A 26,002-nucleotide genomic window follows, 5' to 3' on the forward strand; every position below is an offset into this window, starting at 1 on the left:
ACCCGCTTCAAGAATCCAAAGGGATGCATGGCTTTCCCTCCCTAGAAAACTGCGCACGCAGACACAAGTGAGCAGCAAATTTCAGGATGCGAAGCACATGCTTGGACATCCGGGGCCCATGAACTCTAGCTGTGGACTCGTGACCGGGAGGGTGCCCCCGTCAGTGCTCAACCAGCTTGTCCAAGTGGAATAAAAAGCTACAGAGGGGAGGACTCGTGGGCACTGAAGGCTTCCTCTGGTCCAGAGCCTGTGTGACATATATTCTGTGGGATGGGTGGTCATTGCTGTGTACCCCTCAGAACTCTGACATGGCTCATGTGTGGCTTCTTGGACCTCAGGACCTCAGGACAATGTGATCTGAGGCTGGGTAACCCCAGGGGCTGAGGACCTCAGACCCCAAGGGAAGTGACTTCAGAGACACTGAGTATATAGAGACCAGTTCTCCTGCCGCCTGGCCAGAAGACTTCTTTCCCTCACACCCTTCAAGGAAAGGGTGTGAGCGGCAAGGAGCTGGTGAGTCAGGAAAGGCCAGGAAAGGGACCACAGGCAGTGGCCCGGCAAGCCCCTCCGGGGAGAGGGCCACCCAGGCAAGCTAGCCTGTGCCTAAGGGGAACAGGGAGGGGACAAGGCTCAGCACCCAGCTGCGTGGGTCACAATCTCAAAGCCTCCACTTCCTGTGTGAACTTGGGCAAATTCCAAACCCCTCCAAGGCTTAGTTTTCCCATCCACCAGCGCACCTACCTCCTGGCCGTCTTGTGCTGTGCTCAGAGAGCTGTGTAAGAAAGGAATGCGCTTCCCTAAGAGCAGGGTCTGCGTACATGGGAAGCCAGCAATGGCCCACTGTGGCTGCTGTGAGGTGAGTGGCTTCCTTGGAGAGGCCTTCGTGATACATATTCGGGGGAAGTGCCTGGGCGACCGGGCCATCCCTGACCTGCGTGGCTGTGGGCACACCCTGCCCCAGGTGAACTCACAGGTGGGGAATGCCATCTCACCACGTGATGCTCCCGTCTCATTTCCACTTCAAAGGTCAACACCAGGATGCACTTCACAACGAGGCACCAGGCCCACTCGGGTTTCCCTTTGTGAGGCTGCCCCTTTCTTTTTAATCCTTAGACTCACTGCTTTCCTGTTTGCAAAACGGAGACTGACACTGACACGCCCCGCCCGAAGAGATGTTGTGAAGAAACAATTAGCACAGCACATCCCACATAGTCATCTTCTGCCATCAAGCTGATTCCAACACTCAGCAACAGAGTCGAATGCCTTTCTCCCATGGGAGGGTCTGAACTGCTGCCCTCTCAGTCAGCAGCCCGGCGCTCTGTGCACTGCACCACGGTTCCTTTCCTGCATGGGGGAGCTCATTACCTGCTTGTTTCTCCCTCTCTCACCTGAGGGAGAAGAGCCTGTCTTCCTTATAGCACCACTGCAGAGCACAAGGTAAGAAGCCAAGCCACGCTACGTCCCTGTATCACCTGTGTTGTGGCTGTGGTTGTGGTTGTGGTTGGCTGCCTGGCTCCGGGCAGCCCCCTGTACAAAGAACAAAAGCCCCACGATGGGGTGGAGCTCATGGCGGTGATGCAGTTTCCTGGGCTGACGTTCAGATACAGATGGCCAGGTCGTTCTTCCTAGTGCACCTGGTGTCTTAGCCTGGCAGCTGCACGGAACCGTGTTCACCCTAGCAACATGCTAGCCCCCACCCACAGACAGGTGTGACTGGACAGGTCTATTGGCTGGGAGGCGAGCCTGGTTGCCCCATGAAAGCCAAGCATTCTATCCCCTTTTTCCCTTGTAGCGGCTAACCTCTCTGTAGCAGTGGATCATGGAGGAGGGAGTCCAAAGTGGGTCTGAGTGTCATTGGGGTTCGGGCTGATGATCAGACTCTGAATGGGCATCAATAGCATCCACCTATGGGCAGCCTCCCGCCTTTGCTCACGTGCTGGGCGGAGGCTTCTAAACAAGTCAGCCTTGAGCGAGCATTAAAGACGATGAAAACATCCATCTGAAACGACTGATCTTGAACAGCCCTGGAAACCCAGACTCTCTTCCGATTGTACCCCCCCCCCCCTCATCAATAGACTCCATTGCCCCGGGGCAGCGCTCGCTCACCGATGCAGAGTGGCGGAGGGTAGTTCCATCGCCGCACGGTCCCAGGCATGCAGGAGATGTGGGCGTGGCCCTGCGGGGGATCAGGACTGGTGATGGGCGAGCTGCCACACATGTGCAGCTCAGAACAGGGCGCTGCTCCTGGGCCCACACCCAGGACAAACATACACAGAGAGAAAAAGTCCCAAGCCAGGCTGTCTGGCTGTGGGATGGGGTGTCAGGCAGAGGGAGTGAGATTGGGGCGGGGGGAAGGAGGGTTATTAACAGCCATTACTACAGAGTTCTCATTACTGCGGCCTTCCTTGTGAGACTCCTTTAATTACTAAATTCCCTTGTGGCCTTCAAAGGAAAATTAAAATTTCCAAAAGTCTAATCAACCCCAACTTTGCAGGAACACGTTGGAATCTGGCTTGCGCCAAATTGCTCAAGTCAGCAAAGTTTGTCTGCTTTCCTGAACAGCTTCAGGAGGGGAAACAGCCCCCCTGGGAGCTCCCGGGGTGGAGACGCTACTCCTCTTCTTGGGTGAGTGCGCTCAGCTCATGCAGAGCCGGCTGGGCCACCAATCCCATCGCAGGGGACACCGCTCCCTGACCTGGGGTGCTAAGGGCAGTACCTGGAGGGCATATCCCGGCTCGCACTGGAAGGAGACCACATCATTCACCAAGTAGCGTTCGCCAGACTTCACCCCGTTACTGGGCACCGCAGGTTCGGGGCAGCTGCTGAGCCCTACAGCTAGACAAGACAGACAGACAGATAGAGGGGGCTGGTCAAGCCCAGCAGGCCAGTGCTAGCCCAGCAGATGAGGGGCTGTGCTGGGAGGGAGACGGGAGCCTCCCGGCTGGGCTTCGCTCCCCTCATTTTCTCTCCTCTCTGACTTCTGGCTGGGGCTTCCCAGTCACCTCCCGCACTGAGAGGGAATCAGAATGAGTATGTGTGACAGGGGCTCAACAGACCAGTTTCTTGGGGACCTTGCCACTCTGCCCAGCTGTGAGGGTGGGGCACAACTTTACCACAAAGGCCATTTCCAAGCCCTTGGCGCAGTGGATGGACTTTGGAGCAGAGACAGAAGTTAAGGGTCTTCCCAGTTCTGCTCTAAGGCCCACGGCCTCTCTTCTGGCTCCTCCCACATCTTCTCTCTCCAACTTCAAACTTCCCTCCATTTCCCTGGCTCTAAGAAGACAACCAAGCGGCCATCTAGCCCAGAAGCAACAAAGCCCACATGGAAGCAACACACCAACATTTGTGATCATAAAGGGCTGAGGGGACCAGGTTTCAAACAACAAAGGCAGGGGGGAAAAATCACATCACCGTGAATGAGGGGGGATGCGTGATGGGGACCCAATGCCCATCTGTAGACAGCTGACATCCCTTGCAGAGGGGTAGTGGGGAGGAGATGAGTCACTCAGGGTTCGGTGTAGCAACAATGAAACTCAAAACCTTCCTCTAGTTCTTGAACGCTTCCTCCCGCCCAAATTTTCATGATCCCAATTCTGCCTTGCGGACCTGGTTAGACCAGAGGATGCACAGCGGTGCAGTAGGGATCTGGAAACACAGGGAATCTAGGACGGATGAACCCCTCAGGACCAGCAGTGAGAGTGGCGACACCGGGAGGGAAGGGGGTGTAGAAAGGGGGAACCGATCTTGGGGATCTATGTGTAACCTCCTCTCTGGGGGATGGGCAACGGGAAGGTGGGCGAGGGGAGACACCGGGCAGTGTAAGATAAGATAAAATAATACTTTATAAACTATGAAGGGTTAATGGGGGAGGGGGGACCGGGGAGGGAGGGGGATGGGGGAAAAAAAGGAAAACGAGCTGATTCCAGGAACCCAAGTGGAAGGTGAATTTTGAGAATGATGAGGGCAACGGATGTATAATGATTTATTTAAAAAAAAAAAAAAGAAGACAATTCCCACAGGCTAAGAAACTGGGAGAGAAGGAAATGTTGAAGGAAGGAGAGAAGTGATCAGATGCGGCTTCTCAGTGATGCTCGGGGCCCGAAATTGTCCCCTTCCCAGGACAGCCTGCGCTGAGATGAGTTTGCAGTAGATAAGACTGGCCACTGTTCTTCCTCCTGCTGTGCTTCAAGGCCAGGCAGCCCCTGTCTGGCAGCAGTCCCTGGTGACCCCTCACGCCTCGTCTCCTATGGTCATTGTGGGCTGGACCTTGCTCGCCACGGGACCCTGTTTTCAACCTCGCTTGGATTCCGACTCTAAGCCACTGTTGCTTCTGGCTGTCCAGCACGCACAGGACACTGGCGCTTCTTAAAGGAGGGATTGTAAGCCTTTGCTCTTGATCTTGGGGTAGACCTGCCCAAGGGCTTGAAGCGGCTCCCATCACCATCATTCTTATCCCGACACCCTGGTGCTGCCATGATTTACGGTGGCCTTTCAAGATCCCCTCCAAGCGCTTTGAAGTACCTTGCTTTCATCTCTGGGCTTTTCAGAGTGGACTTGCCTCCATTTAACCTTAGTATAGACCTTATTATATCGATTGCATGGGGCTATGATAGGGTCTCTGTCCGTACCCTCTGTCCCTCCACCCCACGTGGCTGGAGTCCCACTCCCTGAGTCCTTCCCTGTGTATCACTAGACCCCTGGGAAGCAGGGCTTAGCATCCCATTTAACAGGTGGGGATCTAGGATGAGACCATGCCCAGAGACTGTCCAGCTGCAGGTGTGATTCATGCCTGGCTGGAGACCAAGCTCTGAGGCCCCAGTAAGCTCATGCCCCTCGACTGACGGCTGAAATCCTCTTTCTCCCTCACCGCCGGCTCAGTGTCCCTCCCTGCTGACTCCCGGCAGCACACAGACTGTGGCCTCTCCTCATGGGTCAGCTTCATCCTTCTCGGAGCATCAGAAGCCCATCTGCAGGGGCTGATGCTTCAGGTACACTCACTAAATCTCTGTGGACACGGAGCGCACAGCTTTCGGGATCTGGGCTAGAAGAACGGTGATGAGGCGGAGTTATGAAAGAGTTGCCTGCCCAATGGTCAGTGTAAAACATGAAAAAATAACAACGAGTTATAAATTATCAAGGGTTTGGGGCAGGGAGGGGAAAATGAGGAGCTGATCCCAAGGGCTCAAGTAGAAAGAACATGTTTTGAAAATGCTGATGGCAACAAATGTGCTTGACACCATAGATGGACGGATGGATGGTGATAAGAGCTGTATGAGCCCCCTATAATGTTGATTAAAAAAACAAACAAAGACAGAGCTGTCTGCCAAACCCCAAAGTAGGCTTCTTCCACCAGGTGTCAGAGAGGATGCATGGATTAACAGACACGATGCCTGGGCCTATCCTGGGTACCTGCATGGCCTAGAGTGTAGACGAGTGTGGCTTTAGACCTCTTGGGGGCTTTGTGGGGTGGGGTTTTCCCAAGGCTCCCGTGAGAAATGAATGAGTATCAACGACATGCAAGGAGCCAGGATTGGGACGGACTGGTCACCCTAATTCTCCAACCCTCAGCTCCCATTTCTTGCCCAGCAGCCGGTGGATTATCACTTCGCACTCAGAATAGAGATTTGGATAACCGGATAGGCTGTGCTTTTCTTTTGAGGGAAAATTTACATATAATGAAATACACACAGCTGTAAGTATACATTTACCAGGCTTTGACGAAGCAAGTGCTTGTTACAATGCGAATGCCCACAAAAAAAATGAAGAATGCTTCCTTGTTCCAGAAAGTTCTCTCCTGCCTTTCCCAGTGATCGACTGTCTGGCATGTGCTTTTGAAGAAAATGTGATGCTTGTCAATGAAGGCTTTGGGGGTCCTAAACCTGAAATTCTCAGCAGCTGCGTCAAAAGACCCCAACCAAGGGCGAGGCTGAAGCTAACCGCCAAAGTGAACCTGCAGGTCTTCATCGTGGTGCCCTGTTGGCTGCTGGTCCCCGTCCTGTCTGCAAGCAGGCTCTGAGCCACTCAGTTCAGTGAGGCGACCCCAGCGAGGTGACTCAAGACCCACTGAGGGGTGAAGAAAGAGTACGAGGAGGACAGGTGGTGACGGACAGACAGTGGGAAAGAGAGAGGCAGAGAAGAGAGGGAGAGTGGGGCAAGCGCAGAGGAGAGAGTCTGGAAGAGAAATGGCCGGGGGAGAGAGGTGAAGACTGAGAGTGGGAGAAAAGAGCTAGACAGAAAAGCCCAGGCTACATCTCCGTCCTCTGCACAGCCTGAGTCGTAGGTAAGCGATGCTTATAACAAGGGGGTGGTGGTGGTGGTGATTATTATTATTTTTATCATATGCAATGTATTACTTTGGGAAGCATGGTGTTCCATTCCCATTTCAATTAAATAAACATTCCAAATGAGTCACAGCAGTAGAGGACTTTTCAGTCCCCTTCAAAACCAGGCGCTTGGACAATAACAAGTCATTCTCTATTGTCTGTGCCCTCTTTGTGGATTATCTGTACAAGAACATGGCCACCGAGTTCTTGGCTCCCTGGAATGCCTGCTTCCAAATATGAACATGAGCTCTATCTTCCTCTAGCACAATAAGCTTGAGCCTGATAAACTTCCCCGGGGCACGGGGAGCTTTGTTGTGGCTTTAGGCTCTGTGGAGTTGATCCCGCGTGCTCAGTCCTGTGCCCTTCGCACAATGGCTGTTCTGTTGGGGCACAAGGTTTGCAGTCACTAGGTTTACCCATCAGCCACTGAGAAAGCAGCCAGTTTCTTTGGACAAGGAACGCTGGGAGGGGTGGGGGGCTGGGGGCAGTGTTGGGACTGAGGAGATGAGTAGAATGGTGAAGGGATTCAGGAAGAAAGTGCCCTCCTTAGAAGAAGAAAGAAAGAGCAGAGAAAACCCTACTGAACAGTTGAGGGTTTACATTTGAATACTTGATATGGAAATACAATGAGAGGGGTGGGTGATAGAGGTCATTCCAGGAGAAACTTTGCCACCCACGTGAGAGCAGCCCCCACTCTGTGGGCAGGTGGATTGCAGAGGTTCTTGGCTGGTCTTCTACCTCACAGCGCCCTTTGCTTCAAGCCGTCTCTGGACTTGCCTGCCAGGACACCCTTCAGTCGACGTGTTCCCTGAGATCCAGCTAATCCTCCTCCACCCATCCGGGAAAGCTGGTTTGCAAGCCCAGACAGGCGTCTGCGTAACCTTCCGTGCTGACCCTGACCCTACCGGGCTTCGAGCATCAATCAAAGCTTCTACATGCTCAGGACCACGATGCCAAAGAGGGTCATGCCAACCATTTAAGCACCGCCGGTGAGTTGACTCTGACTCGTGGCAGCCGCATGAGTGTCAGAGTGGACCTGCGCTCCGTAGGGGTTTCCCGGGATGATTTTTGGGAAGTAGAAAGTCAGGCCTTTCTTCTGAGGCACCCCTGGGTGAGCTTGAACCTCCATCCATTTGGTTAACAGCCGAGTGCAAAAGCCACGGACCCTACTCAGAGCCTCCTATGCTTTTTACTCATCATTCCAGCCCTAAGTCAGAATTGCCTCTGAACATCTTACCACAGTCAGCTCTGCTCTCTGTACTGCCTCAGCACATCACGCTGCAACACAATCACTGCTGCCGGGACCCGTCTTCCCTCACAAGCTAGTCAGTCTTTCTTGAGCTAGACTTCTCAGACCTGGCATAAGCATGGTCTCTGAAAGGCAGCTTGTCATGACATCCAAGAAGCCATGGTGGTGTAGTGGGTTACACATGGGCTGCTAACCACAAGGTCAGCAGTTTGAAACCAACAGCTGCTCCATGGGAGGAAGACATGACTTTCTGTTCCTGTAAAGACTGACAGTTTCAGAAACCTCGGGGCTCATTCTACCCCGTCCCATGAGTTGTTATGAGGGTTAGAATTGATTTGATGGCAGTGAGTTCTGAGTTTGCATGACTTCTGCCTCGCTGACCCTTCCCTCCTCTGAACCATTGCTGTATCATTTAGAGCAGTGGTTCTCAACCTTCCTCATGCCGCCACCCTTTCATGTAGTTCCTCATGTTGTGTTGACACCCAATCATAAAATGATTTTCGTTGCTACGCCATCACTGTCATTTTGCTACTTTTATGAATCGGGCAGCCCCTGTGAAAGGGTTGGCTGATCCCCAAAGGGGTCTCGACCCACAGGTTGAGAACCGCTGGTCTAGAGCCATCTATGACAGTGCCCATAATGCTGGTTTAACAATTGAGGCACTTTTCTATCTATATGGCTGTCGCTACGCACTGGATGCAGAGAGGAAGTAACTCTCTTGATCATACTCAGACCTAAAAAAGCCTACCAGAGACCTAGCACATAGGAGTTTCTCAAGAACCAGTCTCTCCAAGGAGAAGAAAGAGAGCAGCAGCCCCAGGATGTCCTTTGTAGAACCTCTTGTCCCCCAGCCACCTCTTCCTTTGTTGACCCCAGAGGACACACACGGTAAGGTTTCAGGACACTGGAGATCAGAATCTTAAGGCTTTGAGCCTGTTAGGAGGATTTGGGGCCAACATGGAGCGAACCTTCCATGCAGAGGTGAAGCCTCCAGGGCCGCTGCAATACAGAGGGAACTGAGGGTTTTAGGGCTGGATGGGGGGAGCAGCTCCATTTTCCGATGTTAGGGACCGGGTCCCTGCCCATTCCTGGCGTACCCACATAGCAAACTAGCACATGGGTTCTGGGGCAGGAGAGCCCTAGAGGGAACCCCTTTAAGCTGTGCCATTTTGAGGGGGGGACAGAAGTTCTCTGAGCTTCAGTGTCCTCCCCAGGCCTGGAGTAAGGCTTCGGTGGGATGGAGACGACCAAGCCCTAGTATCCTCCCTCCTCACAGGGGTGCCTGGTAGCTGCTACATGCCGCCCTGGACCCCACCAACCGCCGAGACCCCGAGAGCTTACTCTTATACTCCAGGTGGAAGCCAGCGGCGGACACGCTGATGTCGGAGTAGAAGTGCAGGTAGAGCTGGTTAGAGGTGCTGTTCAGAAGGGCGGGCACGGTCGTCCCTAGGACAAGGAAAGCAGTGGTCGTTTGGGCTCTGTCTCCCCTGCTTTTGCTACCAGCTGGCATTTTGTTCTCATGGCCAGACCCCCAGGTGACCCCAATTTTCCAACTCACTGAGTGACAAATTAGTACCCCTCAGAGGGCTGGGTCTGCCTCGAGAGGGAGGTGAGGGTCTAATCCCATCCTCCAGGCTGAGCAGCGGCAGAGCCAGATGCCGGCAGGAGAGCAAGCTCCTGGAATGCCCTGTCTACTCAGGAGAGGGTCTGCATTATGGTGGGCAGCGTATGCCGTGTCCTGGGCCACATGGAGAACTGGGACCCAAACAGATTCAGACAGTGGTCTCGGCCAATGGGCAAAACCACCACCCGAATGTGAAATGCTGCACCTTCTTGGGAAAGTAGCCGGTAGCTGTTAAAAACGTTAAGCTTAGAGTTACCAGAGTCCCAGCAATGTTCCTCTTAGGTAGTCATCCAGGATAACTGCCAACATGACTCCACACCACCCTTGTTCATGAGGACTCATACCACTAGTGGTTGTAACAGGTCAAACAGCCCCTTCTACCCATCATCCAATTCAGCCAATGATAAAACAAAATGTGGTGTATCCCCACAATGGAATATTATTCGGCCATCAAAAAGAAATCAGATACGTGCTTCGACATGAGGAAGCCTTGAAAACGTCAGGCCAAGTCAAAGAAGATGGACACACAGGCCACATGTTCTCTGATTCCATTTGTGTAAAAAGCCCAGAACAAGGGAATCCATGGAGATGGACAGGAGATTGGAAGCTAACTGGCGGGAAAGTAGAATGGGGAATGATTGCTAACAGGCACCTGGCTTTTTTTGTCGGAGGGTGATGACAATATTCTAGTATTATGTAGTAGGGATGGGGGATACAACTCTGAGTATGCTACAGAAAGACACCAGCTTGCATACTCAACACAAAGGATGTGTTGGTGGTAGGCGAATGATATCTCCATCATGACAACTTCCTGACAATCCCCCACTGCCCCCCCCCAAAGAGGGCCCTGGGACCCCGCCTTACCCGAGAAACTGCCCAGCATGGTGACGGTGTTGTCGGCGCCATCAAACACCTCCAGGGAGTCCCAGTTCTGCTCTGTGACGAAGCTGATGACTTGAATCTGTGAAGGCAGACGGAACACACTGCTCATTGGGCAGCTTGAGTCCATCCCTCCCCGCCCATCTGTACGTCCCTTGCTCTAATTGATTCAATGACGGAGCGCCTACTCTGGGCCAGCAGTGAGACAGAGGTCCTTCCCCGAAAATCTCTCATGAAGGAGAGAAATAAGAAATGGGCTTACAAGTGGAGGCAACACCCCCTACCAAACCCTGCTGGTGAATGGATCCCAGCTCATGCAGGGCTGCGATCTTCTCAGAAGCACACTGCCATAGCTTCTCCCCAGAGGGGGGCTGCTGGGCTCAAATCCCCAACCTTTTGGTTTGCATCAAAGGCCTTCACCACTGCACCACCAGGAATCCTGTGACTTTGCAAGGGGAATAAGAGATGCTAGGAAGAGGGGCTACTTCAGTCCAACTGGCCTTCTCCTCATCTCTCCAGTATCCCATGGTCTTTACTCTCCTGCCTCGATCACATCCGACATTCTACAGTCACGCATCAGCAACGCTCTGCTGGCCGGAGCCGAGTCCCTGCCTGCTGGCTCTCTGTTGGTCTTGACTTTCATGCCACAGTACTAATTCTGGGACCTCCCCCCACGTGGCCCATACCACTGCCCCCTTTATGCCCCAGTCTGCTTTCAGGGCTCAGGTGTGCTAACCTAGGCAACCAACCCAAGCGGTGCACCTCTGGGGTCTTCCTCACTGGTTTGCTTCTCGGTCTTACTTGCGAACTCTACTGTGAATAGTGTCCCCCTACCTCCCACTCTCCAAATTTGAACTCCACGCAGAGCCTCAGAATTTGACCTTATTTAAAAAGAAGATCTTTGACGGCACAATTTGTTAAACTGGGGTCCTACTGGATTTGGGTGGGCCCTCAACCCAGTGACTACTTGTCACTCCCCTTACAGAGGGGTCAGGAGAAGGAGACAAGCCAGTCCAGGTGCAGGATAGCACTGACGAAACATACAACTTTCTTCTAGTTCTTTAATGTTTCCTCCCTGCCACTATCATGATCCTAGTTCTACCTAACAAATCTGGCTAGACCAGAGCATGTACACAGGTACAGATAAGAGCTGGGAACACAGGGAATCCAGGACAGATGAACCCCTCAGGACCAATAATGAGAGTAGCTATACCTGGAGGGTAGGGGGGAGGTGGGGGGAGACAGGGAGACTGATCACAATGATGGACATATAACCGCCCCTCCCCCCAGGGGATGAACAACAGAAAAGTGGGTGAAGGGAGACGGGGTGATGTGGGATATGAAAATAATAACAATTTATGAATTATCAAGGATTCATGGGAGAGGGAGGGTGGAGAATGGAGGGGTAAAAACGAGGAGCTGACACCAAGCACTCAACTAGAAAGAAAATGTTTTGAGAATGATGATGCGGCCTATGTACCTCTGACACAGTGGATGGATGGATTATGATAAGAGCTGTCAGAGCCCCCAATAAAATGATTTAAAAAAATCTTTTAAATTTTAAAATGAAAATATTTTAAATAAAAGCTATATGGGGGAAAAAAAGGAGCCAATGGGAAGATGAACAGGGAGAAGGGCACATGACGATGGAGGCAGAGACTGGAGGAAGGGATGCTGGGAATTGCTGGCAGCCTCAGAAGCTGGAAGGGGAGAAAGGGTCCGAGAGACTGTGGCCTTGCTGACACCATGGTTGTGGCCCTCTGGCCCGCAGCCTGGCGAGAGCCTCGATTCCGCTGTTGGAAGCCGCTCAGTTTGTGGTAATTTGTTGTGGCCGTTGTGGGAAACCGATACAAACTGTGAGCCCATTTGAAAACCATTTCAGGTGAATCCTTCCCAATCCTTGCATTCCGGCTCCCAGTCCCAGTACACCTTTTCCTATTCGCTGCCAGCCTTGCCCCTTTTCTCAGGCCACCGGCAGCCCACCAGCTGTAACATGTCTCTGGGCGTGGACCCCATCTTCACACTTGAGTCGAGCCTCCTGAGTCCTAGGGCTGTAGAACCATACCTCCCTTCCCTGACTGCCCCTATCCCTGGCTTGACAAGGGCCAGCCCGTGTGGTTGGCCATCTTGCTCCTACCTGGATGCCGGCACCTTCCGGGACCACGATCTTCCACACACAATTGAGGCTGTTCAAGTAGGGCTCCGGGAAGCCGGGAGACAGGATGGTGCCCCTGCGCTCTGTCAGGTTGCCTCCGCATGGCACTGGGGTGGACAGGCAGCTCAGTCAGAGGCTCCTCCCAGTTGCCTCCCAGGTATCCCCAAGCACCTCTCCATGTGACCCCTCCCTCAGGGGCTCCCAGCCTCCATTACTGTCTCCTGCTTGTGTTGGCTTAGCCCTGAGGTCCCTAAGCTGGCCTTCACCTTTTGTTTATAGTCTCTTCTCTTACTTCTCCTGCAAACAATACTCCTTCTAGGACCCAGACCCCCAGGTCTTCATATCAGACCCTTCCTGCAGCCTCAAGCCCCTCTTCTCTTTCCTTCTGCCAGGCCTTCTACACTTAACCCACTGGATTAGCAACTTGGCCCTAGAGAGTGGCTCCTCCTACCCAGTTACGCTGGTGGGATGGTGCCGCTGTGTAACTTGGAACATCTGTGGGTCTTGCTATCACCATTCCCTAGGAGCAAATGACTGCTGCTTCCCCATCTCTGTCCCGGTAGTCCGGGCACTCACCCACACACATTGGGGCTGAGACATTCCACTGGGCCAAGGCCCCGGGAACGGGGAGGCACTGGATTTCTGGGGATCCTTGCAGGACATAGCCGGAGCTGCATTCAAAGCGGACCACGGCGCCCACGGAGAAGTCACTGCCCAGCCTCTTGCCATAGCGGGGTTCTGGCACGGAGCTGCACTGCGTGGCACTGGTCCGAGGCACCGCTGCAGGGGACAAAGGCGCTGAGGGACGGGCCTCTTCCCCCTAGGAATTGGCTGAGGATGTACACCCAGTGGGACTGGAGCTGAGACAGTCTGGAGATGCTCTGAGCTTATCCATCCTCTTAGGGCAGGGGTAGTGAGGCTGGCTAGACTATGCCCCTTTCACTGGGAATTGCTCGACACGCAATGCTGCTCCCACAGGTTTGGAAACCATGGGGGATTGTGGGAGTATGCTCCACCCTGACCAGAGAGGCCTGATTGTGCTCTCTAAGGATGCAGGTTTCCACATGCCCTGCATGGCCGGTGCCTTTTCCTCTGTCTTGGGTCTCCAGAGCCCTGCTCGCCACAATCTGAAACTTCTCTCTCTGCTCACACAACACCAGACTACCTTCCTTCACCTGCTCCTCCGTGACATATCCTCTGGGGTGGGGCGGGGCCCGCACAAGCAAGGCCAGCTTATCCTGGGAAGAATTGGGTGAACAGGCCATGGGCCGAAACTGGGCCTCAGAAAGGTGGACAGTGTCCTGGAAAAGGAGAGCTTCCAACCTCGGGGAGGCCAGGAGGCTCCGAGCGCTGGCCTTTCAAGGCCAGTAAGAAAGGGGACACATATACATGGAGTCCCTGCCTAGTGCCAGCTACTTAGTGAGTCTCTTTGAATCCAAGAAATGGTCCGTTGAGTTAAGCACTACTATTATCCCCATTTTTAAACATGAACAAACTGGGACTCTGAGAAACGGAGTAGCTGGCCCCCAGCAGGAAAGGGCGGAAGTGTATTCAAATCCCTGCCCACCTCGTCTCAAATTCTGTGTTTCCTTCATGCTTCTGCTGTGCCCTGAAGACGGAACCAAGCTCCCTGGGAGAGAGTCTACACAAGGTGCCCGGCTGGTCTCCCCGGTGTCAGTGGAGTATCACAGACTGAGCAAGGAGATTGGTGCCCCAGGTCGGATTTTTGCCCTCCTTCAACATAGATTTTGGCCCAAGAAATGTCTGTTGAATCAATCAACATGCAACCTTCACTTGAATTCCAGGGAACTGTTTCCCAGTCCAGTAATTGGCCTTCACACACTCTGAGATTGAGGCTTAGGACAGGCAGTCTACGTCCACTTTCTGTCGGCCAATAAATCCTTGGGTATGGGAACTGCCTTTTCTTCTCCCAGGCCCCTGCCCTACCTACCTTGGTAGACAAAGTGAAAACCTCTGGCTGGTGACTGGCCTTTGGCACTGAACTTAATGAGAACTTGATTGGAGGTGGCCAAAGGCAGAGATTCTCCTGCCGAGATAAGAGGCAAGAAGGAGAGGAGAGAGTTAGTCCAGCAGAAAACAAACACAGAAATCCTTGCCAGGAAGGATGGCTGCCGATGCCCTTCCGCAGCCCAGGCCGTCCTGAAACACAAGCTCCCATTTTTATCACACCTTAAAGTGCCCAGTGGGCTTTCACGGTCAATCTTATCTTGACCTATACTCAATATGAGGCTGGCAGGACAGAGTCCACATCCACTTAATAGATCAAGAAAGAAAGGTTCCCCATAGATTAAATGACTGCCCGGAAGGCTTTGAAAGAGGTGTTGACCTACGGGGATGGGGAGAACGGCTGTTATCAAACGGTTTACTTGGAACACCGATATTGACCAGAAGAAGCAAGTGTACCGGTTTCTGGGAAGGAGGGGAGGTGATTATCTGGGAGTAACTGGCAGTATCCAGCTCCCCAGCGGCATGATCGCAAACCAGAGTGATGGTACCACTGGTCGCTCATTTTAGGACATGCCTGAGAGTGAAAGGGCCTGCTGTTAATTAGGACGCTAGGATAAACCAAGTGTATGTGGGGATTGTCCCCAGCAAACCAGATGGTATCGTCACCAATTAACACTGAAATTAGGGAAAACTTGCATGGGCACCGAAAGCTAAGTGAGGTTGCTGGTCTTTATAGTAGAAGATAAAGGTATAATTTCTGCTTGATAAGATACAGATGGAACAAGAGTCAAGACAGCACCAACTGGACCTGCAGCTGTGAAGTGCAGCTGGCTTGCAATTACTGCCCCATAGGGGCCCTGGAGGACATGGGATGGTGGGCACTGGCATGGGGTGATGAGGAGCCAGCCTTCTCCTGCAGTTAAGGCCCATCTGGCTCCTGCAGTGCTTCTAGAAAGCTGGTGTGGTGCTATCGGTCCTGAGGAGTGGGAAGCTTTGTGCACAGCACACTTGGATTGAGATCTAGCCCAGAAGGCTGAACTTGACAAAGAATCACTGCCCCAGCTAACTTCCGGCAGTCAAAGCAAATGGAAATGCAACTCACAAAGCCTCTCTCCATTATCATCTCCACCTGGAGCTCATTTTCTAAGTCCCAGTGGATAAGAGCAGAACAAGAGTTGGGCTGCTAACCACAAGGTCAGCCGTTCGAAACCATCAGTGGCTCCGCAGGACAAAGATGAGGCATTCTACTCCTGTAAAAAGGTTACCCATCTTGGGGACTGCAGGGACAGTTTCTCCCTGTCTTACAGGGTCGCTATGAGTCGGCATCGACTCCATCGCAGTGAGTTTGTCACCCGACCTGACATAACTGAAGAAGGACCTCAGAACACACTTACAGAAGCCAGGTCAATGTCCCGTCCAAGACACACATAGGCTGTAACACCCCATTGAAAGCAGACAGTAGAATCACACATGCATGTGAAATCTGGGTAATATAAAACAAATACCGAAGTTGAGCCGACGCATTCAAAGGTGGTGTTGGCAGAGAATAGTCAATATACCGTGGACTGCCAGAAGAACAAAGATTTGTAACTAGAATACTCTGAAAAGTGAAGATGGCAGGACTTTGGCTTACACACGTTGAAAGTGTCAGCAAGGAAGACCAATCAGTACTTAAGGATAAGTCATTCTTGACAGGATCAGCACAAGGAGAGGAACCCTCCGTGAGATGAACCGATACAGTAGCCAAATGAGTGGACTCCAGCACACCGCAGACAGAGCTTCTTTCTGTGATACATTAGGTTGTCTTCCTGGGTTGGAGACAACTCAATGGCAACTAGCAACAAGATCACTAAGATTCCAAAGTTTAAGGAAAGAGGTGACTCTGGGAAGTCAGAGCAAAGATTTTATTTCATTTTTTTGAAACCCCAACAAAGGGCAGACAAAAACCCCAGGAGATTTCAATTGTGTTTCGCATAAGTTTACTTGCAGCCCTGCATCTCTCAGACCAGAGGAGGAAGACACACATGGGGAAGGAAATGAGATCTACAGCCGCAGCAAAGTGCTGAGAAGTATGAGTGCATAACGGCAGAGTGGAGATGATTCTGAGCAAATTGAACAGCAGAGATTAAATTCAGGGAGGTTCCCCACCACCTCAGGATCCACAGGAAAAAGAAATTAAAATAATGAAAGACACAACAAGAGGTATGGAAGAGAAACCCTCTCACCACCACTCCCAAAGAACAGCAAACGGCATCCAATATATGCATATCGGGAATTCCAGAAAGCAGAAACAGGAAAAAAAAATCAAGGGAGGAAAAACAATTTAAGAAAGAAGATAATCTCCCTAAGCTTAAGAAAGATGTAGGGAGCCGACTGAGGTAGCCAGATGTAAGGAATGAAAAGAGATCTCCGTTAAAATACACACTAGTGAACATTTTAATGTCAAGAATAAAGAAAAAAATGAAAGTCTAGGTTATTTACAAGGACAAAGAATCAGAGTGGACTCCAACTTGTCTGAAATAGTAAATGATGGAACAGAAGGGAACAAGTGTTCCAGACTTTTGAAAGAAAGGGTTTGTGACCCATAATTTGATTTGCAATCAATTTGTCATTTATATGATATGTCAAAAGACAGGCATTCTCATATATGCAAGGTGACAGAAAGTACTGCAGTCATAAATCCTGCTGACAAAAATGAACTGAAATAGAGAAATGAAGAATTGGCAGGGATACATGTGATTTGGAAAGTATAGTTAAAACCAAATAGCTCTGTGAACAAAGTGGCAAAACTAAATGGGAATTTAAAATTTGTTCTCAGGATAGAGCTTCATATTGCTACAAAAAGTAATACTAGTACTAATATATAATGATACAAAAGCCTGACTATATCAACAAATGCTCCTTAGCTTTGAGGATGTCATGACTCTAGCTGCCTTGGACATGTCACTAGGAAACACCAGTCACTAACGAAGGACATTAATTTTGGCAAAGGGTCACTCAGCACAAAGAGAGAAATTCCCAATGAGATGGTTGGATAGCCTCAAATTCCTAATGAACATGGAGATGGTCTAAGAGTGGGCAATATGTCATTCTCCCAGAGGAGGCCATGCAACAATGTACTGCTACTAGAGTCACAGTTCCTACAGGCATGAGTCTATTCTAAACAAGATGTGTTTAAACATATCCCTGTAAACAGAGGGTGTCTGCAGACAGATTCTTTCCAAATCCACGTGTCTCAGTCCTATTGCGGGCCTTCTAAAAAAGGTCCAATCAAAAAGGTGGCTTTTGAAGGTATCTGCGGGGCCACTAGACACAAGTCAGAGAGGTCAGCTCAGGATCCCATGGCAACTGTTGGGGGATTCCAAAGGGACAAGCTCGATAGCTACTTCTCAAAAGACACAGGGCACCCGAAGGCTTATCAGGAATCAGATTTTAGGAAATTGCCTACTCATCGAGCGTAGCAAGAACTGTCTTATAATAATTTTGTTGGGAAAATTTGGGTCTCTGCTATTGCCCCTTCAGGCTTCTTATTATTCTCTAAACCTCAAGAGCCATTGAAAAGGAACATGATCTGAGTCCCTCAGAGATGATAAAACTACCATTTTGACTCAGATGTTTTCAGGGAAAGAGCACAAAAGAGTACCGGAGTGTTTGAGGAAGTATTAGAGTACTGGAGTATTTGAGGAAGGATTAGGGAAGGAAGTATCGCCTTCAGACATGGACAGACCCAAGTTGAGGGACAACAGCTTCACGTTCTGCTATTTTTGTTTACATGTTTCTGACTTTGTAACAATAAGTTGGACTTAGCTCCTCTGTGTGTGTGCGTACGTCAGATATCTGTATTTCTGTAACTGTGTGTGTACTTAGCCGTGCATCTGTCTGTATCTAGGAAAAGAGTCTATAAAAGGGTTCCATCCCAAGGGTTGGTGGTATGGAAACATTATCTGGTTGAGAATCACTGGCATATAGGATTTGAGTAATAAAATTGAATAAGACAGCTCTAAGAGTTGTTAGGACACACACTAGTCCTAACAACTACTCTTGCAAGCAAATTTTTTTACAACATAATTTTATGTATGAGAAAACTGAAGCGCAGAGAGTTAAGCAGCACTCCCCAATGCCACTTGGCTAGCAGGTGGGAGAGCCAAAATGAGCATCCAGATAGTGCCGCTCCAAGGCCTGGCTATATCCCCTCTTACTATGTGGCCTCTCAAGCAACATGGAACATACGTTCTTCTTAAATAGTTAGGGAATTACATAAACAAATGTATTTGGTGACTGAGAGGACTTCACTTAATCCCCAAGGTAGACGTGGTGCATGCCACGTTCCCTAACCACTGGCAATGGAAATAATCAAAAAAATTTTAATTACAACAGCAATAAAATCCACCATTTGCCAAAGGAGCAGGGTGTGGGGTGTTGGGGAGGGGGTGGGTGTTGGGTAAGGAAAGGACATTTTTAAATGACTCCTGGGCAAAAGAAGGAAACATTGCTAGCATGGACTACTTAGGAAGTAAGGATGATGAAAACAGTATATATATATATATATATATATATATATATATATATATATATATATATATATATATATATATATATATATATATATATATATAAAATGATTTCTGAAGTCCACATTATGCTGAATGCTGCCTATATCACTGAACCCATGCTCTTTTACTATACAGGGAATAATGGACATCCCCACACGACTCAAGGAGTTAGAATAAGAACAAAACAAACTAAATGAAAGCAGACGAGAAATTATAAAGATAAAACCAGGGGCTAATTAATAAGAAGACTACCGTGAGTGCCACAGATTAAGATGAGTAGAGTGTGGTAAAGGCAAGAGATACAGCCACTAAAATAAAGGAGATTAAACACTATCATTAGCACAGCGTACGATAAAGCTGAAGTGCTGAATAATAAAATATTTAAAAGTATTTTTTTGCTAAAATATAAGATACCAACATTGGTATTAAGGAAATATGCCAGAAGAGGTCAATAACAATAGGAGAAAATAAGAGAACCAAAACAGGGAAGATGCAGTCACGAGACACTGATTTGCCGGTGATCCTGCCGGGAGGACCCCGGGGGAACCCGTGAGCAGACTTCAAAAATGGACAGACGAAAACAGCAGTCTCTTAGTATTTGGCACGAGCAAAGGCCAGTTCGAAAACATAGTGCGGGGAAAAGAAGTCTCATTTACAGTAGCAATAGAAACACACAAAAAAATCACCATGAATTATTTAGGAATAAATTTAACAGAAAATAAATATGAGTACTGCTTAAAAAAGGTTGACCTCGAGGAGATGAGCTGACCCAGTGGCTGTGCCAATGTGTTCAAGCATAACAACTGCTTGACAAGCAGTGTCTCTTTCTGTTGTAGAGAGGGTCGGGACTGGCTTGATGACACTTAGCAACAACTGCCTACAGGACGCAGGGGACACTGTGAGAAGGCTTACACAAGACTAATAAACGGAGAGAAGACAGACCATGCTTCTGAATGTCAGGAAGAGGTCATATAAAGAGGTGCATGCTCTCCAAATTAATCTGTCAGTTTAATGGAGTGTCAATCAAAATTCCAGTGCAAACTTGTTTTTTTTAACTTGATAATGCAATTCCAAGTTTTGTTTTGGTGGTAAAAGTAAGCAAGAGTGCTCACTAAAAAAATTCAAACCCAAGAATTACAATGTAGAAAAAGATATAATATTTCAATAATTAAGGCTTTTTTATATTACTATGAAGATTAATGGATAGAAAGTCTCTAAGCAGATCCTTAATTTATGCAGTGTTGGCATTTGGAATCAGTGGCAAGCTCCGCTGATAACTGATTAGCTCTGCTTGAAAGAGTAGACATCCACTCCCCCTTTATTGATATTATCTCATTTTCTGACATTTTGCATCGAGGACCACAGTAAAAAACGATCTGACCATGTTAAGCACTAGCATTGTATGACTGGCAGGAAGGAACAGCCAGGTGTGAGGTGAGCATGACACTGCTGGGATGATTATGTGCCAATGTGGATGGGCCGCCGATGCTCAGTATTTTGGCAATTATATCAAACCAAACCAGACTCTCTGCCATTGAGTCGATGTTGACTCATAGCAACCACCTGTGAGTTTCTGAGACTAACTGGTTAGCAGAGCAAAAAGTCTGGTCTTTCTCATGTAGAGCTGGAACTGGTTTTGAATTGCCGACCGTGCGGATTGCAGTGCAGTGCATAAGCACTATGCTATGGAGCGCCTAGTTTGACAGTTATGTAATGATGTAATTTGGAAGGTATTTAATGACATTTTGTGATCTGATGTGATCATCCTCCATTTTCCCATAACGCTGATTATGCTCTCAAGGCCCGTTCTTTGGAACCTATCGATATCAATAAGGGAGGAGTGAGTGCAGTGATATTTTGTAAATCAAATGATAAACAAAAATAAGTTCCAAAGTTACTCCAGCCAAGCGATGCTGCTAAAAAGAAGTGAAAGAGAACACAGATGAATATTTATTTGATCAACATAAATGCAAAGGAAAAGCCTATTAAAATATTGATAGATCTGACTTCATAAAAAATTTAACACTTCTGACACAAAGCCTCACATTTTGATGTTAACCCCCTGGGTTGGGCATTAAAACACTCCCTGAAGAAAACTGAACGGAAATGACAACCGGTTTTCCCCAACATTTTATAGCATATAAAATGGATAAGATGCTTTTATAGCATATAATATATACCGGTTTAAATAAAATAACTGGTAGTAGAAAAATCAACATAAACTCACAGATTCTTAAACCAAAAAACGCATGGCCCAGAAAGTGCCATTACCCAAAGATTAACCTAATTAGTAGCACAAAGGGAAAATTAGAAAACGAGATGTATTTTGTTACTTTCAGACTGAGGAAGTTTTTTTTTGTTTTTTTTTTAAGCACCTAGTTTTGTGAGAAGTCGTTCTGGTGGCAGAGAGGGCTATGCCTTGGGCTGCTGACAGTTCAAAACCGCCAGCTAGCTCCTCGGGAGGAAGGTGTAGCTTTCTGCTCGAGCGAGGATGTCCAGTCTCTGAAACCCACAGGGGCAGGTCTACTCCATGCTTTTGGGTCTCTAGGAGTCATAATTGGCAGTGGGTGAGTGTTCTGAGAATAAAACATGACCTATTACCCAGGGTTGGTGAACAAGGCGGCAAGATCTTTCTAGAAGGAAATCTGGCAATCTGTGTAAAAGGCTTTAAAATACACTTGGAAATTTTACTTCTGGAAATGTATTCTAAGGTAGCAGCCAGAGGTGTATATGAGGACACACGGGTACTACATCATATTACTATTCAGAAGAGTTTAAAAGGAAAAACAAGGTAAATGTTCAATATAAGGGAATTAATTAGGGCTATTTAAAATAGCTTTATAACAGACTATGATTTGGCATTTAAAAAATCCTATTAGAGGAGAAAAAGCAATGGCTGAGAAATGCTGGCAGTGGCTATTTCAATAAGAGATGCATATTGTTTTGTTCAAGAAGGTCTGGGCAAGATTAACTAGGTATAAGAGTGGCAGGTGGCACCAGAAATCTTATGGCTGTGATTGGTTTTTATTTTAATTCTCTATGTGATTCTTTTTTGCATAGAGGAAACCATTCCCTAGGGGATCCTGCCTGGAGACACCATTGTCTCCAGGCAGGCAAACGGACAGGCGTCACATGATTTTGCGGTGGTGTGGACCCCGTTGGGGGATAGTTTCAGAAGCCATTCTCCGTTCCCCCAGGCCCACCCTCAGCCCTCCCAGCCCAGGTACCTGTGTGGGAGCCCGAGAGGGAGCTGAGCAGCCTGGAGTGCTGGCTGGCACCGTCGTGCACCTCCACCACGTCGTTGAGGGCGGTGTGGAAGAAGGCGAACTGGCCAAAGACCACTGTGGACGAGACGAGGGGTGGAGAGAGCTCGGGGATCACACAGATCCGCAGGGTGTGTGTGCTGGGGGGCCCAGGCCGCTCGTGCCCCCCACCCAAAGCCAACCCCACCCCCAAACCCAATCCTGTGATTTGGAGTAGAACTTCATTCCATACATTTTTCTTTTCCGCTTTTCAGAGCCTTGTCTGTGATCCTGCATAGCCCACTGTTGGAGACCATCAGCAGCTCCACGGGAGACACCCACAGGGGTTGGCTCTGCGTCTAGCGGGAGCTCCACCAGCTGCAGTTTCACCCAGCGTCCCCAGGTGGTGCAGCTTGCTATTCCACGGCTATCCTGCGCTTCCACCCAGGTTTGTTCTGCTCGGATGCTCTGCTGAGAAGTGTCCTTCCACCCCAGATACACTGAATCAGAATCTACATTTTAATACGATCTTTAACTGCAGGTGCCTGGTGGAGTAGAGGGTTAATGGCATGTTGCTAATTGCCAGATTGGCGGTTCAAACCCACCTCCCACTCCTGGGAGAACGATGATGCTGTTTCTAGAAAGACTTCCAACCTCTGGGGTAGTTCTACCCAGGTGTATTGGGTTTCTATGAGATAGAGTGAAGCAGTTTGAAACCACCAGCTGTACCAAGAGAGTAAGGCACACGGCTTTCTACTCCATAACGAGTTACAGCCTCAGGAACTATGGGGCAGCCCTACCAGGGCGCCAGGAGTCAGCACTGACTTGATGGCAGTGAGTTTGATTTTTTGGTTTTTATACTTAAGAATCATCGGAGGGTCTGTAAGAATCACTCAAAACAAACCCAGACCATCAAGCTGGTTCAGCTTCATAGCGACCCAGTTGGGTTTCCAAGGCTATCCATCTTCAGTTGGCCTCATCCGCCTTTCATGGACAGGCTGGAGGGTTTGAGCCTTTTGGTTAGCAGTCAGTCCAATCCTTACCCCAAATTGTCATCAAAGGTCTTGTTAAAATGTAGATGCTAGCTCAGTATATCTGGGTAGGAAGTGCATTTCTCAGTAGAGTGCCGAACCTGAACCAGGTGAGCGCTTGGGACCTACCTAGTGATTCCATAGGAGAGGCGCCTGATGATCTGTTTCCATTAAGATTCCAGCCCAGAAAACCCCCTGGAGGGAGCCCTTGTGCTCCGAAGCATGCGGGTCGTCATGGTTGGAATCCACTCCACAGTAAAGAGTTTGGTTTCAGTGTTTTGGAATGTTAGGGAAGCAGACTGCCAGGACGTCCCCCCCTTGGAGCTGCTGGTGGAACTACCAATCACACCCACTTGTGGAGAGCGGTTGGTTCAGGCCACCCAAACCAGGAGGAAGAACACCTGGGAGGAAGTTGTTGGTTTGGGTATAAACTACTTGTTTTCTAAGAGCTGATGGCTTTGTGGTGTAGACTGCTGACTTTCCATTGGCCACCCTCCTAGGGGCAGAGATGTGGGGAGCTGGGAGGGGCCAGGCTGTCACTCTCTCACATGAGGTGGAGGTGGCACCAACTTAGCCCGATTCGTCCCCTGGAGAGCAGCCCCAGCAGCTCCTCAAAGACATTGGTGTGCTATCAAGTACACCCCTATTTCTCTTTGTCCTTTCGGGACCCAGAACTGCCCGACTTTTCCTTCAAATATTGAGCCCACTAGAGCAGCCCCTGAACACAAGACCCCTCACAGTTAGCGGGATGAGGTGCAGCTGTCTGGGAACAAACATCTCCACCTCTTTCCCTCTGCCCATCTGGAGGGAAGCACCCACTGTGTATAAGTACCCCACCTGCTGTGCCTCACCTCCTGCCACCACTACCCCTGATGAGACCCATATTTTATGAAACTGAGGCTCAACGAGATTGAGATTCAAAGAGCTCCCCAGAGCCACCCAGTTAGCTCCAGGAAGTGAGAGTGAAAGGGCAGCAGGCTTCACTCGGTTCCAGTCCCTACTGGATAAGGCTGACGGATCCTGGCATTTGAGGGCTACTCAGGCCACCAGCTATGAAACCTAGGGGATTTCCCTAGTACGATAGGTGGGTCCACCAATGACACCTTTTTTGACCCTGCCTGGTCCCAGCTCAGGAGCCCTGGTGGCGGGGCGGCTCGTCATGGGCTGCTAACCCGTGAGTCAGTATTTGAATGCAACAGTTGCTCCATAGGAGAGAGATGAGGTTTTCGGCCCCAGAAGAATCTACAGCGTCAGCAAGTCCACGGGGACAGTTCTATTCGGTCCTACAGGGATGATAGAAGTTGGAACCAACTTGATGGCAATGGGTTTACATTTTGGGGACCTAGTTTGGATTTGGGGGACACTAGTTCATTCTGCCTGCACTGGTCTCCCCTTTAGACTGGTGCACCTGAAGACCGGGAGAAGAGTAGACCTTTCTTTACAATGGCTTGAATCCCTGAGCATGTAGGAAGTAGGGTGTGTGTGTGTGTGTGTGTGTGTGTGTGTGTGTGTGTGTGTGTGTGTGTGTGTGTGTGTGTGGTGTCGGTGTGTTTCAGAGCAGGGACAGAGAGGGACTCAGGCCCTGGGCTCGGTCGCAGTGATGGGAGTCAGGAAGGAGTAACAGAGTCTCAGCTCTCTACTCATGGCAGGCAAGCAGGAGGGGGAGGAGCAAACGGGCACTGCCTCAGGGCTCGTGGCAGGTGCTCTCCACATCCTCCTCTGCAGTGCAAGGCAGACAGCCAGGGCTCCTGCTGTCACACAGTGGACATTCTAGTCAGGAGGGCACTGTCGCTTTGTCCATTTGATTCAGGCTCCTGGTAACCACACTGCCCCACAGGGCTTCCAGATTGTGACCTTTCAGAACCAGGATCCCAAGGCCTCTCTTCCTAGGGGAGCCCTGGTGGCGCAGTGGAGGACACCTGCGATGATAATGGCAAGCTCAGCAGTTCGCACAGCGACTCTGCAGGAGCTGGACAAGGATGTAAAGAGATACAGCCTGGGGCACCTAAAGGAGCCATTAGAGTCTGCCCCGTAAGGTTCCTATGAGTTGGAATCAGCTTTTTTTTTTTTAATCTAACGCAGGGTTTTAACCTAACGCAGGGCTGCTAACCACAGTGTCAGTGGTTCAAATCCACTAGCCACATCATGGGACAAAGCCAAGGCTTTCTGCTTCTGTAAAGATTTACAGCGTCTTCTTCAGAAATCCCATTGAGTTGCTGTGAGTTGGAATCATTCATGGCACTCCCTCCCTCCCTTTCTGCCATCGAGTGAAGGCTGACTCGTAGCGACCTCCTGTGGGTTTCCGAGACTGTCACTGTTTACGGGGTAGGAAGCCCAGTCTTTCACCTCCAGAGCTGGTGGTGGTTTTGAACTGCTGACCATGCAGATCACAGCTCAGAGCAAGACCATTATCCCACCAGGGCTCCACTCGTGGTAGTTTTTGGTTAATCTACCACTCCAATCACTACAGGGCACTTGCCCTTCATGCCCTGAATGACCCGGATCTAGGAACTGACTGAAAGGAAAACAATCAGAGATGGACACAAGGAATTAACCTTTTGAATTGGTCTTCTGGGGTGTCACTGGGTGGGCCTGCACCTCCAACGTTTAAGCTTGGAGTCAACCACTTAACTGTCTGCCCAGCCAGGGACTTCTGCTAGGAAGAGGGAGTCAGAGAACATTTGAACAAATAGATAGGAGAGTGCAAAGTTCTAGGAGGCATTAAACCTAGGGGATGAAGCGGTAGGGCATGGCAGGCCCTCTTAGGTAGGGGATCACATCTATGTTATTTCTAGCGAATCTGCAACCAGTAGGCCACTCCAGCCCTTCTCTACATGGTTAAGATATTTGATACCCTTTGCCCCACTCAACGTTCAATCTCAATTCACTGCCACTGAGAAAGTGCCTACTCATAGCGACCCTGCAGGACAGGGTAGAGCTGCTCCCTGTGGGTTTCTGAGACTGTCACTTTAGAGGAG

At 49.7% G+C, this 26,002-nt stretch overlaps 1 protein-coding gene across 4 annotated transcripts in view; it reads right to left on the minus strand.

Moving 5' to 3' along the window:
* The window catches only part of CSMD2 (CUB and Sushi multiple domains 2), a 781,206-nt gene that overhangs the window by 127,190 nt on the left and 628,014 nt on the right, over nucleotides 1–26,002 (minus strand). For all 4 annotated transcript variants that reach the window (XR_012785340.1, XM_075553739.1, XM_075553737.1 and 1 more), the window contains 8 exons: nucleotides 21,979–22,092; nucleotides 14,182–14,277; nucleotides 12,807–13,010; nucleotides 12,213–12,337; nucleotides 10,061–10,157; nucleotides 8,914–9,018; nucleotides 2,717–2,835; nucleotides 2,107–2,176 (listed from right to left, as the gene is read on the minus strand). Coding sequence is in view for 3 of the 4 variants with exons in the window: in XM_075553739.1 (XP_075409854.1) it covers nucleotides 2,107–2,176; nucleotides 2,717–2,835; nucleotides 8,914–9,018; nucleotides 10,061–10,157; nucleotides 12,213–12,337; nucleotides 12,807–13,010; nucleotides 14,182–14,277; nucleotides 21,979–22,092 (930 nt within the window). In the remaining variant the exon portion in view is untranslated. The remainder of the gene's footprint in view (nucleotides 1–2,106; nucleotides 2,177–2,716; nucleotides 2,836–8,913; nucleotides 9,019–10,060; nucleotides 10,158–12,212; nucleotides 12,338–12,806; nucleotides 13,011–14,181; nucleotides 14,278–21,978; nucleotides 22,093–26,002) is intronic.

The sequence above is a fragment of the Tenrec ecaudatus genome, chromosome 1 (genome assembly GCF_050624435.1).
Source record: "Tenrec ecaudatus isolate mTenEca1 chromosome 1, mTenEca1.hap1, whole genome shotgun sequence".
NCBI classification, from domain to species: Eukaryota; Metazoa; Chordata; class Mammalia; order Afrosoricida; family Tenrecidae; genus Tenrec; species Tenrec ecaudatus.